Below are 18,913 nucleotides of genomic sequence, written 5' to 3' on the forward strand. Positions count from 1 at the left end.
TGTATTTTTAATAACGTGTGAATAAAGAAAAGTGTTCAAACACATTGTGATGTAAACTTAACACAATGTGTTTTCTAAAAAAATTTAAAAACACATTGTGTTAAATTCAGATCACAGTGTATTTTAATCAGTTTTTTGTTTTCACGAAAATTTTAGTTTTCAAATGATTAAAACTCTTCTAAGCATTTATCACAAAATTTGTTAAACTTTCTACAATAATAATTTTAGCAAATTATAGTTTTCAAACTTATACTAGTAAGAAAATTTATTTTTGAGTATAAATCTTTAAAATCTTTTTTTTACCATCAACTTTTATTAGCCACCCAAACAGACATTGTCACGATCAATAGTCACCGTCATCACCATTCGACGTCGACATTACCAGATAACTATCGTAGCCACCACCGTCGTATTGCGTGGATAATATGCTAGTATAAGTATATGGGGGTTAGGTAATGTAAAACAAGTATTAAGTAAAATAAATAAGACAAGATCTTGACCCTTAGATTATGTTTAATTTGATGCATGAAGATTCACGAAGCAATTGATGCACGATGATTTTCATGATGCACGGTGGTTTTCAGTGAAGAGAAATATATTGTTTTATTTGTTTTACTTTAGTACTTGTTTTATTTTACCTAAAACCTAAGTATATGTTATGTGTTTTAAGTTGTTTAATAAAAATAAAGGGCAAAAAGAAGAGATCATTTGAGTTATATATAAATGCAGATTAATCTCCTATACCTAACACATGCTTGTTACAGATTAGGTTTGGTTTTGTATCATTTTGTTCTTGTTATTCTAATGAATTTGTTAATTAAATTAAAACTTCCTAATTTTAATATCATTTTTTTTTTCAATTTCCATGTTCATAAAAAATGTATAAAAAAGTATTATTCTAAATTGGTATAATTTACAACTGAGTAAATAATAGATTTTCTCTTAAATTGTTCCTAACTTGAGGGATCAAGTTAGAACAATCTTGACCATTAAATGAAAATCAATTATTAAATCAATAGTCAAGATTAAAAAAATTATTTTTGAATTTTAACTATTGATTTTAATTCAATGGTTATGATTTTGTCAAGTTAAGAAACTTAAAAAATCTCACCCGTAAAGAATATGCACCTTGTTGACAATACTACAGTAGGCATCCCAAATCATCAAAATGTGCAAACTTTTATCACTCTATCAGTCTATTGTACATCATCGATTATATGGCTTAAAATTTACTGCATATAATCATACTTGATGACTGTCAATGTGAATGTTAACGATGCTATTTTGTCATTAACAGAATAGAGAGAAAATAAAATGATAACTATATAATAATCTTTGCGGTCAGCAAAATAAACGTGTTTTACTAATAAAAAAGATTTTAAGAGTCTGTAATCATGACATATTTGTCATTATCAACCAAAAAGTTCATTTCGTGTTATCGTGTACCGTTTCTATGTCTTGATTTGTTTTCTCATGCCAAAAAATCTTTGGCCAAATTCCAATATATCGACATGTTTTACATGGGTCATGCATTCTTCTTTTTAAAGCAAATACATATCCATACAATGTCAACTGTCACAACGTAATTTTTTATTAAACTGAGACTTAGAACCCACAGTCTATTATGCTCGATATAACGTTAGAGCAACGTGTTTGTCACAACGTGTTTGTCACAACTTATTGTCCGTTTGTTATCGCTCTGATAAAGAACCAACACCACTAAGGACTCGATCATTATTGGCTCGTTATGGAGGGACTAGTTATGGTGTTAACAAGCGAGGGAAGTAACTTATCAATATATATTGCTTCATACATTTTGAAGAATACAAATTAAACAATAAGGCATTCACAGTTTCATCTATATGTTTCCTAAGTATAATATAATGACAAGTCCACAAATTAGACCTGTTGCTTACTCTCCTACCCTCAGCTCAATGGCGCAAACTTGGACTCGAGTTAGGGGCATTACTAACTTACTACACTTTCATATCTACACCATTTTAGTGATCATCATCATCTACATGACTGCAAGGATCCATTGATTCATAACTAACCTCAGGTTCACCGCATTCAGAAGTCGAGCTAGCATCAATGTCCTTTTCTGGGGAGTCGAGTTGCACACACTCAGCAAGAGAGTTAGATGGTGAGTTGTTCACCGAGTCATGGCTCCTGTTTGATGGTGTCAAGTCACCTTTCCTCACTACATTAAACACAATCCCGTTATGAATCTTCTCTGGCTGCAGAAGATCGCCTGCAGCAACTGTAATGCTACCACTACTGCTACTGTTATGAACTCTGTTGTTAGGGGTCTCCCTTTGGTCAGTTTCGGGATCAGAGATTCTATCGGGTGGTATCACCCGCAAATTCTGAAAAGCTCTAATATTTTTGTTCATTTTCGAGTCGGTATCAAGGTTCTGAACGAAATCAACGAACTGATCAGCAGAAGTTGTTCTCATTAACGGCCCACCAGATCTCGTCCATGTGTTTAACTCGGTACCCTCGGATTCGCTATCACTTCCATCATGTACCCGGTGGTGCCGCCAGCTCTTATTACCATGGTGGAAGGAAGAAGCAGCATCTGCAAGGTCTTCCTCAAGAGAACCAGTTGAATTCTCTCGAGCTATACAGTTCCATGAAGGGATTCTTTTTGATGCATTAAACCGGCCCGTGTTTGGAGCACCATGAGATGCTGCAGCTGCTCTTTCTGCACTACGTTTCAATCTACGCATATGATTGAGAATGGCAACACACTCGTCAAGAGCAAGCTCAATCCCGCAATTGGCTTTTATGGCAGAGAGCTTCTCCCAGGTGCATCTCCGACCTTGATTAGCAGCTTTTTGGAGCTCCAGATGAGATGGATTCTGTATGATTTTTGATAACTGCCAGTAGGAAAAAAAAAGTTGCTTAACATATTCGTGGGTAACACAAATAATAAAGGATTAATTGCTCTTATAAAGAGGTACCTGAGCTAAGGTTGCAGGCATAACGACAGTTACATCACCTTCCCAGTCTTGAGCAAATAGCTTTGCCAGTCCTCCTAACGGAAAACCAAGTTCTAATACCTGATTACATCGGTGTTTCACCTCCATCTCAACAAGATGTGCAAGCTGCACCAAGAGATTATAAACGTAAAAAACCAAAACAGAAGATATATATTTCAGGAAGAGGCTGTAATATTGGCTTATTTACTTAAAATGGTCCGATTTGTATCAGGTTAATTTATGTATTTGAACAGTTACACCCTTTAACAGAAGATAACCTTTTTGACCCAAATCCTCTTTGACCCATTACCCAACCAACCCCCTAGCCCATTTTGGCATTTTGCCACCTCTAATTTAAAAGCAGGTATTTCCTTCGTAGTTAATACAAGATTAAAAATGACATAAACGAAACCAGGTTTTGACTTGTGTCCAATCTTTAACATTTAGGCAAAATCCTGTTTACTGAACGGGTCATTGAGAAATTACTAATACCAATTTTACAGGTAGGAAATATACCTTTGCAGCAAAGTTGCCTCCATATGCTCTTATGAACTCTTTTATCCGTAGTAAAGGAGCAATATGTGGATTAGCTTGACTTACAATGAAATGATTTACGTTAAATAGTTCTTTCAATTGAATCATAGGTAAATCAATCTCCAAGCTACCATCCCTCCACCGCCTAACAGACGTGCCATTGGCTTCTTCAGGGCCCCAATGAAACGGCGGGTGATACGGGACAATTTCTCCACTTCTATCCTTTGCCATTAGCTCTTGAGCTTCAAAAAGACCAGGGAAAGCACAAGAAGCAGTGACAGCACTCCATATAACCACGTTAGGTGACGTCAGGTAGTTTAGACATCTCGGGGGCTCATGTTTTCTTGGAGAACATACAGTTATCCCAAGAACACGACCTGTCATATCATAAGCTTCTTGAAATGTAAGATTGTTCGTCAAGTTTCTTAATAAAACTTGCAAATGTCTGATGTCATGAAGTGCTCCTTGTGTCATAACCCTCTTAAAAACATTGAAAATCCCACCCATTTGATCAAAGAACTGCAACGAATGCCACGAATCTTCAAAGAAACTTTGAAGTTCAGGCCAAGATCTGGTCGCGACAACTGAACACATTATCGAGCCAACACTAGACCCTGCAATTATTCTTGGCATAAGTTTATGTTCAACCAATGTTTTCACCACACCAACATGAAAAGCTCCAAGAGATGCGCCACCACTCAAAAGCAAAGCCGTTCTACCAAAAGCATGTCTAGTTTCATGCATAAACGCAAGCTTTTCTTCTAAAAGTAACTCATCAGAATCCGAATCACATACCATCCTCAACTGCATTGTAACCTCATCAATGTATTCCTTTATGAGTTTCGGTACTTGATGTCTACCCTTATGAAGTTCAGGATTACACATATTACCAAGATTTCTAATCAAATCCGCTCGCATACAGAATATAATATCTCTAAGTGAACACTCTTGACGCCTATGTCTAAGTTCCTCAAATTTATTCCTCACAAGTTCTTCATCATAAAGATCATGTTCATTCAATTTAGGCGTTTCTTTATCTAACATTTTAGCGGCATGAGCCCATTCCTCATACGTTAACGCAGCCCTCATCATATTCCTCCAAAACTTCCTTTTATACGCCATTTCCGCCTTTACTTTCACATTCGTGTAACGTTTAAGCAAAAACGCTATTAGAGTCACCAACACTAGTATCCCTTGTGGGTTTCTTGGGTGTAACCATGATATAACCGGTGTAACAACATCCGAAACATATGTCCTAATCCTAAGTAAGTAATACAACAACACATGATACATTTGATGCCTTAAATGTACCATTGACTTGCAGAACAAAACCCTAAAAGCAATAGTCCTACCAAATATAGTCGATGGCCCGATCGAAAACCGATCAACTGCAGCGTCATTACTTATATCCATTTCTTAACTACAACTTAAATCCTAAAACTATCCACTAGACTATATAATGCTATAAATTAAGATAATATTAACACAAAACAATTGCAAATTCACTAACTTTGAGCTAATTTGATGAAAAAATTTTCTGGGTCATAAAAAGATTAAAACTTTAAGCTAAACTGAATCAATATTTTACTAAATTTGAACTAAACAGATGGAATAAAAAGACTGAAACTTTAAGCTAAATTGAATTACAATTTCACTAAATTTTAACTAAATTAATGAATAAATTTTCTGGGTCAAAAGATTGAAACTTTAAGCTAAATTAAATTACAACTTCACTAAATTTAAGCAAAATTGATTAAAAAAATTACCAAAGATTGAAACTTTAAGCAAATTATGAGAAAACAAACCACAAAGAATTGATGGAATCTGCCAATATCAAAAGGGGTTCACCTAAATTTATGAAAGAACAAAACCCAGATTTAAAGTTTGAATCTTGTCGAAGAGTGTGATGGAATTGAATGGCGTAAAAGATTGAATCGAAAATGAAAGTATGGGTGACCATCAAGATCAAGATAATGATATATATAGAAATAGATATAATAATGTGCACATGTAACTCGTCATATATGTGTGATTGTGTGAGCATTTAAAAATATTATAAATACGTAACGAAACAAAATTATTCAACGTTGCGGATAAGAGAAGAAAAATGCTATCATTGATGACTGTGCAAAAGATGATGAAGGAATTTGGGTAATGAATTTTGAATATTTGGGTTGGTTTGAACTTTTGTGTCTAATTTGAGGATTTTTGAAAAGGTTTTAGCAATTTTGACATTATCAACACAAATACACGTGGATGTATGAGGTAAAAAAGAAAATTCTGAAATAGAGAACCAAAAATGGTTAATACTTTCAATTTTGGTGTGGTTATGTCAAGTTTGAATTATGATAACGTTTAAATTGTTCCACCGGAGTTAGACAATTCGTTTATGGGGAGTACTTTTCAGGTTTTTAATCAAGTGTACGCCGAGCTTGAAGATACTGGCACCTCTTCCGACACTCGTAGGTATATCGATCGAGATCGAGAAGAAGCTCACGTGATACTAATGCGTGACTACTTCGTTGAAGACTCAAAGTTTGACGAACCATTTTTTCGTCATCGTTTTCACATGAGCAAAAGGTTATTTTTGAAGATTGTTGGTGATATTGAAGCTAACTTTAGCTACCTTTAAGAGGGGTACGACGCACGGGGTAAAAAAAGTTGCACCACTCTTCAAAAGTGCACATCGGCGATTAAGCAACTGTCTATGGGTGAACCTTCAAACGCGTATGACGAGTATTTATGTATGGCTGCCAAAACGGGACGCGAGAGCATGGAGTACTTTTGTGATGCGGTCGTCAATTTATATCAAAAGGAGTTCTTGCGTAGGCCGACATTTCATGACGTTGCTCTCATCACACAAGCTCATGAAGAAAGACACCACATTCCAGGAATGCTTAGCAGTCTTGATTGCACACACATCGAATGGATGATGTGCCCTAGACACTTAATAGGGAAATACACGAGGGGTGATCACAAGATACCTACTATTATGATTGAATGTGTTGCTTCCTATGACTTGTGGATTTGGCATTCGTTTTTCGGTCCTGTTGGATCGAACAACGATGTCAACGTTTTGCAGCAGTCGCCGTTGTTTCAAAACGAGCGTAATGGATCTGCGCCAGACAGTACATTTAGCGTAAATGGACATGATTACAAGTGCGGGTACTATCTTACCGATGGAATCTATCCTAGGTGGGTTGCGTTTGTTAAAGTTTATCCTCATCCAGTGGAACAAGATGAAAAGAAATTTAAAAGACTACAAGAGGCTGCAAGAAAGGATGTTGAGCGGGCGTTTGGTGTTCTCAAGGGAAAATGGAAGATTTTAGACCGTCCCCTCCGGCTATGGACAAAGGAGAAGATAAAAAAAGTCGTCGCTGCGTGTACTATACTACACAACATGATCATTAAAGACAACGGACGGGCAATATCACCGGTTCATATTATGGATCCACTGGTGCCAAGAGTTTATAACCCAGAAGCAAACCGGGAGTTACAGGACGAGGACGTGCATCATCGGCTCCGATATAATCCCCCGGCGCATGTATCGGCTTTAGACTTATCATACCTTGACGATCCAGCGATGCAGCCACCATCAGTTGCGAGTTTGATTTAGTTGTCTTCATTATCATGTTGAACTTTAATTTCGGTTTATGTTGTTATGTACTTTTTAATTCATGTCTATATAATGTTTAGTTTAATTTTAATGAAATATTTAAGTTTTTATTAAAAAAGAAGAAGTTTGATTAAATTAAATGAAAAAGAAAAAATTAAAATTTGTGAGGGTTGAGAAGGTCATAAATGCCATTAAAAATGGTTGAGAGGGTTGAAAAGAAAAATTGAGTTGGAGGTATTTGATTGATAAGATTTGGGAGGGATGAAATTTTGGGAGACATGACTCCTTTCCCCCTAACTTCCATCCATGTAAAGACTAAAGAGTCAAAGACTACACATAAATAACTAGTGTTATACCTGACAGCAGTGGTGGATCCAAAGATTTTATTAAGAGGGGGAAAAAAAAATTTTTTGGGGCATTATAGGTGGAGAGACTTCTAGTGGTTAATACATTTTCATATAGAAATTTTACATCAATATAATCACTTGATGACAAAAATTTTTTCCTTTTGAGGTACTTTTGCAAGATTCTCTAATAAATACAATTAAATAAATATAAAAGATATAGAACTCAATAATAATTCACAAATTATATATTATAGTATAACCTCGATAATTTAATACTCGATAAATTAATAACCTCGATAAAATTAATAATTTGTCTGGTCTCAACTTGAGACCAGTACAAAATTGGACCCCAATCAATAAAATAATAAGATAATAACTTTTTTAAAACCCTAGTGTAAATATATTGGTCCCAGTAAAACTATAAATTAATAATTTCATAAATATATTCCAAAATTAAGGTTGTCTAGTTAGAAAATGAATCTATAGTCACTTACTGTTATTTTAACTTCAAGTTTATATTAAGTTCATCTTTACATTTTTTCACTACATTTAAAAGTTGATGAATCGTCTTCTCGTATTACAACAAAAAAGTTGTGATGAGTTGTTGCCGCTTACAATGCTTCTTTCTATACTCATAAATCATCCTCAACTTCGTCATCAAAAAGTGGTGATTATTCTTATACCCGCATAAAAGGATTCGTTTTTGATTGGTCATGGTTGATCTTTTAACACCTTTTAGTTTATAAGCCATAATTGATGTGAATTTAAAACTTACCATTCGATATTTATAGTGATCACTTTAGATACATGTGCGTTGAGCTATCTTTAATTCAAAACAATGAACTTGGCAAGTTTAGTTTATTGGTTAACGCATATTGGACATGAAAATTTTGAAGGCTAAACATGAATTTCTTTTAAATTGATAATTTATTATTTTATCGATATAATAATATCTCATTAAATTAATAAAAATACTCTGGTTCCAACATTATTAATTTATAGAGGTTATACTGTACATTTCTAGTTATGCTTAACTCTTATTAACAAACTTAATAGTAATTTCTCAATCAAAGTTTCATCAATTTATAATTCAAATAGTTACCCCAAATAATAACAATAATAATAATAATAATATAGTTAATTGTTTCATATTTATAAATTGCTCAAGAAAAGGAGATAGAGTTTAATAAATTACCAAAATATTGTGTTATAAAGATTGAAAATAAACCTTGTTACAAATTTAAAAATTATATATATTTTGTATATTAAAGTATAAGATTAAAAGGATAAATTTTTCAAAAATAATATCAGTACTTATAAATAAATTAATAGTTTAGGGTCTAAAATGCAAACTAGCTAAACCTATAATTAATTAATCAGATCTTGTTTTCTTTTTCGAGACATCACCGATCCATCACCTGCAATTGTAGATTGAACATATACAACTCATACATATATAAAACACATACACACATATAAATCTATGTCTCCCGCTGTGCTTGTGTGTGTGATTATGTAAAATAGAGACAAGATTTAGGTTGTTGCTTGTAAAAGATAAATAAATAAAAAAGGGAGGAGGGTTTCTAACCCACGACGTCCCCCGCAACAGGAAAAGACACAAACCACTCTAACAAGTGTCACATTTGATATTACATTTGATAATTTGTATATTTAACTTAAAACTGTAGATACAGACAAAAAGAAACTGGTCATATGAATTTATTTTATATAGATATAATTATAAAGTTCTAATATTGTTAATCAGTCATGACCTAATGATAATGTAATGCTAAAGATTTAAAACAAAGTAGATTATAAGGTCAAAACTATCGGCACTAAAATAAAGAGGATGCATTTGTCATTAAAATTGTGTTCTTGTGTGTTAAAGAGACAATTCTTATTTGCAAAAACTATTACATTTAAAAAAATTAACCTAATTTCACTTGTTATCTTCTTTTAAATGAAAATTATATATGGTTGAAATGGGTTGTACCTCATGCTTAACAAACTATACTCTTTGATATAAGAATAGATGGTTAAAATAATATTCTTAAATGATAACTATAGTAAAAGTGTAAAACTCCCTCAAATCGACCTTGTATTTTAAATGTAATATATATTACAAGCCTATTTTTAGGCCTAAAATAGTCACGGAAAACACACACACCACCATCAACCAAAGTCATGGGTAAGAAGAAAGTCAGGGTCAGCTTTAAGAAGAACGTCGTCTGACCGATAAGAATTACGAATGAGATGATTAGTGTCAAGCTTTGAGATGATTGGTGGAAAAGTACGCATGGTTATGTTGAGTAAGTGTGGTTGCAGATTTAGTTGTATAGTATCCGATGGGCAAAAAGTCTAGAATCATAAGTGAGATGTAGGTTTATTAAATATTCCGAAGTATTATTATTTGTTGTTATTATTATTATCTACGATTATTACTTATTGTTTTATACAAAATAATTATTGTTGTTGTTGTTATTATTATTATTATTTATGGAAAAAATTATAAGATAATAATACCAAAAACATCTAGGAAAAAGTTATATGAGATTGATGGATGTTTAGAGTTTAACAATACTTAAAGATAAATACAATAATCCATTAAAAACACGAATGAATTAAGGGACAAACACAATTATTGCATAACCGATATCATTAGGACAAACATGATCGATGATGATGATTGTGAGAGAGGTTTTAGACAACAACGACCATCACGTGCCAGCCACGTGATAGATATTTCCGTGATAGGTATTTCTTTATTTTCTATTGTTCATAGACCAAAAGTTCAACTAACTTGTTTTGATGAAAATATGGTACAAGTTGTAAAGATCTCTATTAGCTTGTTTTGATGAAAATGATTATGTAAAATCGATGTGATTAATAATAATAATGTAACATCAGATTTGGTGCAAAATGATTGATTGAATAACGTTTCATCAGATTTTTATACCATATTTATACTTTTGTTAGAAAAAGCGTGCACCAAAATTTACACAATTTTGATAGTTTGTATTGGAAGTGTTTATAATGACGGCACCGGCTAACTTAAGCCAGATTTCAAGAAACATCTCTAATAAATATCGATCAATGACATTGCACGTACATCTACCAACATTCAACCATATTTGTTGGTCCCTTCATTGATGTTGGGTCCTTTTTTCATCTTCTTTTAAACCAAAACAATTCCTTGATTTAATACACTATTATTATTTGAAGATTTACGCGTTCGATCAATAGTTTATCAATTCAATCTTGGGCTACTATAGCTCCCAAATAGATATGAGAACTTTAGTTCATAATTGTTAGAATTTTTTTTCATGTTTATCGATGTATTTTATCTTGATTTTAAGTTTTCCGAACTCTTAAGATCACTAACTTCTTAAATTTACTGATGTCTTTCATCTTGATCGATTTTTAGGTTGGCCGAACTCATATTGCCTTACAATATCTTGTTACTAGATTTATTTTTGATGTTAATATATATAAACGTAACAAGATATTCATCCGCCATATTATGCAACTATCCTGCTCTGACATTAAGATACTTTTGTAAATACGAGTATATAACTTAAAAGTTATGCCTAAATAAATACCCGACATTGGATCAGATCATAAAATTTGTTAGAAGATTCTAATTTTAGGATTACAATATAATAAAAAAGGGGTTTGCTAAATACAGCTCTTAGACTGTGTTTAAGGTGCATAATTGTTTGTATATTTACCATGAAAATCAGGGGCAAACTTTTAATATGAAAGTTACAAGTTTTTTTTATGCACGTTCATTTTTCAATAAAAAATAGGAAGAAATGGAAAAGTGACAGGTGAACGAATTATGAGTCGGTGCAATATATAAAATAACAAGAATCATGGCGAATTATAGATTCAAGCAAAATAGTTTTGTTTGTTTTTTATTGACCGAAAATATTTTAAACTAAAGTTGAGTTATATACATAAGAATTCGTTACTTTGTGCTTCGACAATATCCATCTGTTATATGTCTTTAATTTTAAGTTCATGATAAGTTTGGTGTGATAAGATTTAATTTAACCAAGTCATTAAAAATTTAAGGTTTTTTTTTTATTAATACGATGTCGAACTATTAGATGATATTTCTTTTTATTAAGTATTGGGTGAGTAAACTCTTTAACGTATACGCGATTAAAACAATATAATCTAAACGCTGTTATAATACTTTGTTATCATATTCAATACGCATTAAAAGAAAAAATGCTTCTTTTAGCAAGTTCTTTTATGCATTAAAAGAAAAAATTATAGTAATTTTTAGACTTTCAATGGAAACACTCACAAATTTATAAGGAGATGAGTGAAATATACATGTCACATCTATAAAATGTTTAGAGGCTTTTGGATCCAAGATGAATATACAAACTTTTACTTTTCACAATTCCATCGTTACATCATTTTCAAACCATTTTTCGCTTTTTAGTTTATACCAATCAAAGCTTCCATCTGCCAAGTCAAAGAAGGCCAAGTCAAACCATCCAATTTTCCCCTCATCTAATACAGAGTACAATTATTCCAAGTCTTCCACATGCAAAAAGTCTCCAATTTGTCAAAATTTCACAACACAAGAATACACACACACCAGCTATCATCACGCCACCATATCACTTGCCAGCATCAAATCATCACAATCTTGTCTCAACTAAAAAACACGCCAAATCTTGCTTACACCCTTTTCATATTTCTTCAATTTAGGCAAGTTTTTGCTGAAAAGGTTGAAACTTTCCATCTGGGTATTAGAAATCTTTAATCTTTTTTGGAAAGAAATTTCATACATATTTACAAAGTGTCCATTATGACATTTGAATCATCTTTGACTCAAGATTCAGTGACTGAAAAGAAGAAATTGCAATTGGATTACCTTTCCCCTGAATCATCTTTGACCCAGGTTAGTAGTTTACATAACTTCAGTTTCTTTCTTTGTTTTTCATTTGTTGATCCTTATTTAGTGTATAACTTTTAGGACATGGTTAGTAAAATCCCTTATTTTACTGAATGGATCATTTGAAGCCATAGATTTGTTACTGAATCTTTATGTACTAGAGATTTATTAGCATTGAATTGGAGTCAAATTTTTTCTTGTTGACTTGTTCAATTATGGTGTTTTTATGGGTATTAATTTATTTGTTGGTTTATTGAGCCTTTTACCTTTTGTATGTATTGTACATTTGTACATGTCTAGTTTCATTTATTGTTTTGTTTGGAGGTTACCATATGGCGTTTTATCTAGTGTTTTTCTGCCATTAAGCGCGAGGTTGTGTGTTCAAGTCCCATCAAGAATAATTTGCAAATAACTGTGTAGTGTATGAATAGCTATATTTGAGGTGTAAAATTTACCAAGAGATCGTGTGTTCGAGTCCCATTAGAGACAAATGTGTGAATAATAATTTGGAAGCTATGTGACACTTTCATTAAAAAGAGATATTAGCTCATATGATCGTTGATATGCAAGTGAGTGATGGAAGATTGGAAGAGAAACAAATAGAAACTTGTAAGAATCGCTAAGTTTAGTGAAAGACTTGAATTGGGAGGCTAAATGATGGGATTTGGTTCAGAAACTCGGGCCAATCTGTGACCTTTTCATGGGCTGGTTTTGTGACCATGTGATGCTTCCCAATATAGAAGTCATGTTTGCCTGAAAAATGTGTTTTTCTTTCATGCATTTGTCATGTTTCCACTGATCCATAATTGTCTTGGCTGACATTCACTCTGATTTGCATCAGCATGAAAGAAAACCATAAATTTGTTAACTTTATATCTCCGTGTATCTAATAGGTTGATAGTGATTCGGAATCTACTTCAGCTTCATCATCAATGCAAAGTTCCGTATCAAGTGCAACATCTTCAATTGATCATGGTAGCAGTAATGTCAATGATGGAACCCAACAAAAGAAAACGCTGAACAACTCATTTTCAAAAAAGTTCGCCACTTTTGGGAGCTTCATGTCATATAGGAGGCGGACACAATCAAAGCTCAGTCAAACGTCAATTAAGTTGTCAGATGATGGTTCAACTACATCTCCACAATCTTCATCCATTGAAGTATCAGATGAATCATCTAATTATGTTGAGGTACCCTTTATTCACAAAAGTCAAAAACTGAATATGTTTCGACTTTTTAGTTAAATACTCCGTATCTTCCTAGCATGATCTATGCATATCACAACACTTCCATATAACAACTTCCCTTCTCATCTGCTTTAGTGAGTTGGTCACTTGAGTTTAAAATATGTTAACCACCGTACTCTTCAATATACTGGTTCTTAAAAAGGCCTGATAACCGGATCCTAGTGGATGTTTGGGACCAGCCCTTTTCAAGAAAATCTATGTTTTTAGCATTAATAAGTTACTCCGTATTATATTTGAAATACAAATTTATATATAATTATGTGTACAAAGAGATGTTACAAAGGTCAATTGGAGAAAAGTGGATGTTTAATGCCTAGTCTCTGGAGTTGTGTGAAATGGTCGAAAGGGTAGAATTGGTGAGAGCCTACAAAGTATTATAGCTCTATCCTCAGTGAAACCTGCCCATAAAACCCAGCCCAGGATAGGTTAAGACTTAATAGACCCGTTCTTTTGAGTAAGGACCTTCCTTTTTGCACTGTTTAGACTAAGTATGGGTAACTTGAAAACTTTATAAGAAATGCAAATCACAACAAATAGCAATCATATTATATATCCAGTCTTAAATGAAATATAATACCTCCAGCTGTGTCAGTAAGTTGCAATATACAGTACTAATAAACATTTCAGGATATCACCAAGCTTTTTCGAGCAATGGGCTTAAATGTTCCTAGGACTGGGTTCAAGGGTGATCTTGTGTTGCGGAAAATTCTTTAGTGCCAGTGGGACAATTTTGATTTACGTGGCCCTTTTCAACATTATTTGGACCATGCTATGGTCAGGACCGATTTTGCACCTCTCCCCATTCCTATTAGTCAATTATCATTACAATGCAAGTTGATGATATTGATGTGCATCCAAAACATATTTTAAATTTATCATCATTAAAGGGTATTTCAGACATTTGACTAATTGACATTAGTTTAGGTAAACTAATATTTGACTCTTTCAATGCAGAAACCTATGCCAAAGTTCACAAGGAATGGTAGTCTGAGGTCTGTCAAGATCCTTAGGAGCAAAAGCAAGAACAAGTCTACTCTCAAATCCAAAAAATCATCAATAAAAAAAAATTCAGAAGCTTCAGGGGAATCGCATTCAGAAAGAGCCACTTTTTCATCAATTCTCAAGGACTCAAAGTTCCCTGAACAACTTAAACATCAGCCCGGACCATCAGAACCAGAAGAAGTACTTCCAATAGCAAAACTTTGTCCATACCAACACTGTTCTCTTCATGGTCATCATCATCATCATGAGCCTCCACAAAAGCGGTTTGAGTACCTAAAACGACGCACTACAAAGGAGCAAAAGATCATAAAGCCCAAAAGTCAACCCATGGATAAAAGTTCTATCAAGAAACGAGAAGTCAAAGGAATGAAAAAGGTTTCTAATAATGACGATTTCTCTATAGAATTTTATGCTAAACCAAGATCAGAACCGCTTTCGAGTCATGATCATGATGATGCTGAGTTTGCTGATATCTTATTTGGGGTCAACAGCTTTCAAGAGATAAAGAATGAGGTATCCATCTCAAACAATCATGATTTTAATGAATTCAATTATAAGAAAGATGAAAATTCGAATGGGTCGACGAGTGTTCTTGAAAATAAGCAATCTTTAAAGAAAACGAACCAAATAAGCATGTGGCATATGATCCATCAGCATATGGTAACTGGTCTTGCAGCAGAATCAGGGGAACCGATACTTCAAGAAGTAGATGAAGAAAAGAAAGCACAAACTAAAGGTTCATAACCCATGCCTTATCATTCTTGTTCTTTTTCTTTTATTTCTTTTATTGAATGAAAAACTCACACACCCACATGGCCATGTACTCTACACATGGATACCATGAGGCGTACTTTTTTTTCATTCATTGTATTAGTTTTTGGGATGTAAAAAGATTTTCTAAGTTTAGTATGATTTTTTCAGATTTTGATGATGCCACGAGTCAAGAAAGTGAAATCCGAAAGATGTTTGCAATTAAACTTGTAAGAGATGCAATTGAGAAGATTCTTCTTCCAGAAGTGCAAGATGATCAATCCACTACAAGTGAGGTTATATCAGAACAAGATTTATCAGAAAATAATCAAAATGGAGGGGAAATAACGACTGATCAGAAAGAGACAGCCCAGGTGACTGCTGCTCAAGTACGTGCAACAAAAACGGAAAAAGGAACACCTAATAGATGGAGTTACCTAAAGAAAGTTATTCTTTTGACGAAGTTTGTCAAAGAACTAGAAAAGGTGAAGAAGTTTAATCCGAAAAAGCCTAGACATCTTCCGGTGGCACCTGAAGCAGAAAACGAAACGGTTTCTCTCCGACGTCAAACAACTGGTGACAAGAAAAATTCCGATGAATGGATGCTAGATTATGCTCTTCAAAAGGTTGTGGGTGAACTAGCCCCAACTCAAAAACGTAAAGTAGCTTTGCTCGTGAAAGCTTTTGAAACCGTGGCTCCTGCCCAAGATGATCCACAAGAATCAGGATCGAATAGTGAAATTCAAAGTGTTGGTTCTGAGTCGAAAAGTAAATTCCAAGGCATAATGCAACCGACTTGTGTAGATTCGAAGGCGGGTGCCGAGATAAAAATGACTCCCCCTGTTGTACCAAGTTCCTTTGCTGAGAAGAATAAAGAATCAAAGTCTGATTTGGAGAAAGAAAAACATATCAAGATGTGGCATATGATATATCAACATGTGGCAAAAGATATTGTTACGAGAGTTGGATCTGAGTTACTTCTTGATGGAGAAGAATCGACAAATGGTGAAGAGAAGAATTTGCAAGAAGTTGAAGATCAAACCGAAAGAAATTACAGACTGCAGTTCACCCAAAGTGATGCTTTTAAGCTTGTTCAAGAATCGGTTGATGAAATACTTCTGCCAGATGTTCCCGACAATTCTTCACAAGACACTCAGTCGGTTGCAAGTGACATAGCCTCGGATCAAGGCGACGAAGAAGAACCCAAAAAGATCGAAAAGGATTTAGTTACTGATGAAAATAAGGTGGTCTCAGCAGTTACAAGATTACAGCAACAAAAGTCACAGAATTGGAGCAAATTGAAAAAATTGATCTTACTAAAACGCTCGATAAAGGCATTAGAAGGCTTTAGGCAACTTAAACCTCAAACCCCACAACGAGAAATCGTGAAAAGTGATCGAGAAGAAGATAAAGTTGATTTAAGGCGTCAAATGATTGATGAGAGGAAGAAAGCAGAACAATGGATGCTCGATTATGCAGTTCAACATATCGTGACTAAGTTAACTCCTGCTCGTAAGAAGAGAGTCTCCATGCTCGTTGAAGCTTTCGAAGCAGTTGTTCCATTTCCTGAAATCTGATACTACAATGCCAAAGTCAATATTTCTTGAATTAAAGGTATACATATGTACACTCAACTTAAGTTTAACCAAGAATATAACTAGGTGTACCATTCTTGGCTTATTTACTGATCTATTAAGATTATGTTTTATCTTTAATGTGTCGAACAGTTCAACCGGTTTTAATGGAAAATGTCAAAACTCAAAAAGCATTTTTGAAAAAAAATATGTTACCGTTATATGTTTGTAATAATACAGATTTTGTAACAATATTTAGCACAGTAACTACATAAAAATTTTATAAAAAAGTTGGACAAAAGTGTTTCTGGCAACTCAACATGACCTGGTGCACTTCAACTTTTAGCTCAAGCCTATTAATGATCTGTTTTGACATGTTACCCAAACCTGCCCGTTTTGTCAACTTTTAGTATAATTTTGCTTGGTCTCGTAATCTGATGCATATTCGATACAGGTATGGAATATGGACTCCTTGCAGTTTGTTATTAAGGGATTGTTAAAGACAAACAAGCATACAAGGTACATAGATAGTGTGTGATATTTATACGTTTGCGAAGCATAGAATGGTTTGGTTGATTGCATAGCATATTCTTTAGCACTTATTGTGTACAATCTTTCATATGTTCAAATTCGAAATACCATTATATTGTATCATTGGTATTTTAATCTGAAATATAGTTATGATGATCTTGTTCTTTTTATCAACTATTAAAAGAGTAGTCGATCAGTTTGGTTTATTAGAAATTTAGAATAGTCGACTTAGCGTTTCATTTACATAAATATATTCGGCTTAGCTGTTTGTACCAAAGTAAGTTTTCAAGGTTTTGTGATGGTTATATATTGTATCACGAGGTGTGTTAAACACAAGATGCTTGAAATCGGTTGCTTGGTTTTCTTGTGTGGATAGTTGCATATTCAAGGCTATGAAAATGAGCTATGGACAAACCTCATAAGGGCTTTCCCAACCCACACCTCTTTCTCACTTTTTTCTCACTGCCACGTCAGTGTCACATCATCTCTTTCTCATTTCATATTTCAGAAAATATCCTTACCAACCCTACTTCTTTCTCACTTCTTTCTCAAATATTTTATTATTTTTTACTAAAAAAAGAAAAGGTGCTCCCGTGAATAAAATAATATGGTACTCGTTTTCTAACTCTTTCTCGTGAGAAAATTCCAATCTTTTTTCTCCAAAAAAAATACATGCTAATGGCTTTCTCAGAAAACACATAAGAAAAAGGGTGAGAAAACTTGCGTTGGGGAGGGCCTAAGTGTGAAGATGGGTGGGTCAGACGCGTTGAATAAGATGTCAAAATGGATAATCTTGCACGATAGTTTCATTGGGTTGGGTTGATATATACACTTTTTCTTTTTGTTAATTTTAATTATAATTATCACACCCTTAAAAATTAGCTTTGTTCAACCATCACTTCACTTTTTGAGACTCGCTGATCACACCATTATCCGCCTGATATACCATATAATACCCAAAAGTTAAAACAAAACTAACAAACAAAAAACGCATGCTAACGGGTTCCACTTCTATTTTTAGCTCAGTTTTGAGTTTTCAGTGGTACATTTTTGACATCATTGAAATGATATGTCCACTGATAATTCAAGAATTCTTGAGGAGACAAATCTAGCGACTTTTCTATGACTCGCATTATTAAAATCGTACACTTTTGTTTCACAATATTTTAGGGCTCATATATGACTTTTGTATTGTGATTCTAATGATAGCTAGTATTGCATGTGTTGAGTTACAAGAATATTCTAGAAAGCTCTTCAAGGGTGAAGGGTGGAAGCAGTAGTTTTCATCGGTTTTTCCATTGGAACATTTCGGCACCCCGGTTTCCTTTCCCCCATTCCTTTTTTTTTTATGTGTGGCAAAAACGACAATTATCATTGCCGATGATTCATCGGTTATATATAACATTAAGTTGAGAATGT

General features: G+C 33.7%; 3 protein-coding genes across 6 annotated transcripts; 2 read left to right on the forward strand and 1 right to left on the reverse strand.

Moving 5' to 3' along the window:
* Window positions 1-1,781: 1,781 nt before the first annotated feature.
* Window positions 1,782-5,143, reverse strand: LOC122582236 (triacylglycerol lipase SDP1). The gene is made up of 3 exons (XM_043754603.1): window positions 3,498-5,143; window positions 2,964-3,107; window positions 1,782-2,879 (listed from the first exon to the last, which is right to left on the reverse strand). Exons 1-3 carry the CDS (start codon window positions 4,926-4,928, stop codon window positions 2,001-2,003), a joined length of 2,454 nt encoding a protein of 817 aa, XP_043610538.1. The 5' UTR covers window positions 4,929-5,143; the 3' UTR covers window positions 1,782-2,000.
* A 1,079-nt stretch (window positions 5,144-6,222) lies between these two features.
* On the forward strand, window positions 6,223-7,131 carry LOC122581451 (protein ANTAGONIST OF LIKE HETEROCHROMATIN PROTEIN 1-like). The gene has a single exon (XM_043753684.1). It carries the CDS (start codon window positions 6,223-6,225, stop codon window positions 7,129-7,131), a length of 909 nt encoding a protein of 302 aa, XP_043609619.1.
* A 4,921-nt stretch (window positions 7,132-12,052) lies between these two features.
* Window positions 12,053-18,077, forward strand: LOC122582263 (calmodulin binding protein PICBP-like). Of its 4 annotated transcripts, none has more exons than XR_006321140.1 (6): window positions 12,053-12,396; window positions 13,284-13,580; window positions 14,592-15,375; window positions 15,561-17,003; window positions 17,418-17,482; window positions 17,871-18,077. XR_006321140.1 is itself a non-coding variant. In XM_043754632.1 (5 exons), the coding sequence occupies exons 1-4, from the start codon at window positions 12,304-12,306 to the stop codon at window positions 16,964-16,966; spliced, it is 2,580 nt and encodes an 859-aa protein (XP_043610567.1). In that variant the 5' UTR covers window positions 12,053-12,303; the 3' UTR covers window positions 16,967-17,003; window positions 17,418-17,668. The 4 variants fall into 4 exon arrangements, 2 of the variants coding, with proteins under 2 accessions (XP_043610567.1, XP_043610568.1); XR_006321141.1 differs by having other exon boundaries at window positions 17,442-17,482; XM_043754632.1 differs by lacking the exon at window positions 17,871-18,077 and having other exon boundaries at window positions 17,418-17,668.
* The last annotated feature ends 836 nt before the right edge of the window (window positions 18,078-18,913 follow it).

The sequence above is a fragment of the Erigeron canadensis genome, chromosome 9 (assembly GCF_010389155.1).
Source record: "Erigeron canadensis isolate Cc75 chromosome 9, C_canadensis_v1, whole genome shotgun sequence".
Classification (NCBI taxonomy): domain Eukaryota; kingdom Viridiplantae; phylum Streptophyta; class Magnoliopsida; order Asterales; family Asteraceae; genus Erigeron; species Erigeron canadensis.

Bases quoted from the DNA above. Each gene is read 5' to 3' on its own strand.
- LOC122582236 (XM_043754603.1), bottom strand. From the start codon at position 4,928: ATGGATATAAGTAATGACGCTGCAGTTGATCGGTTTTCGATCGGGCCA. The intron at 3,108-3,497 runs GTATATTTCCTA...CTCTTGGTGCAG, and splicing joins GAGGCAACTTTGCTGCAAAG to CTTGCACATCTTGTTGAGAT. The intron at 2,880-2,963 runs GTACCTCTTTAT...TCCTACTGGCAG, and splicing joins TGCCTGCAACCTTAGCTCAG to TTATCAAAAATCATACAGAA.
- LOC122581451 (XM_043753684.1), top strand. From the start codon at position 6,223: ATGGGTGAACCTTCAAACGCGTATGACGAGTATTTATGTATGGCTGCC.
- LOC122582263 (XM_043754632.1), top strand. From the start codon at position 12,304: ATGACATTTGAATCATCTTTGACTCAAGATTCAGTGACTGAAAAGAAG. The intron at 12,397-13,283 runs GTTAGTAGTTTA...TGTATCTAATAG, and splicing joins CTGAATCATCTTTGACCCAG to GTTGATAGTGATTCGGAATC. The intron at 15,376-15,560 runs GTTCATAACCCA...TGATTTTTTCAG, and splicing joins AAAGAAAGCACAAACTAAAG to ATTTTGATGATGCCACGAGT.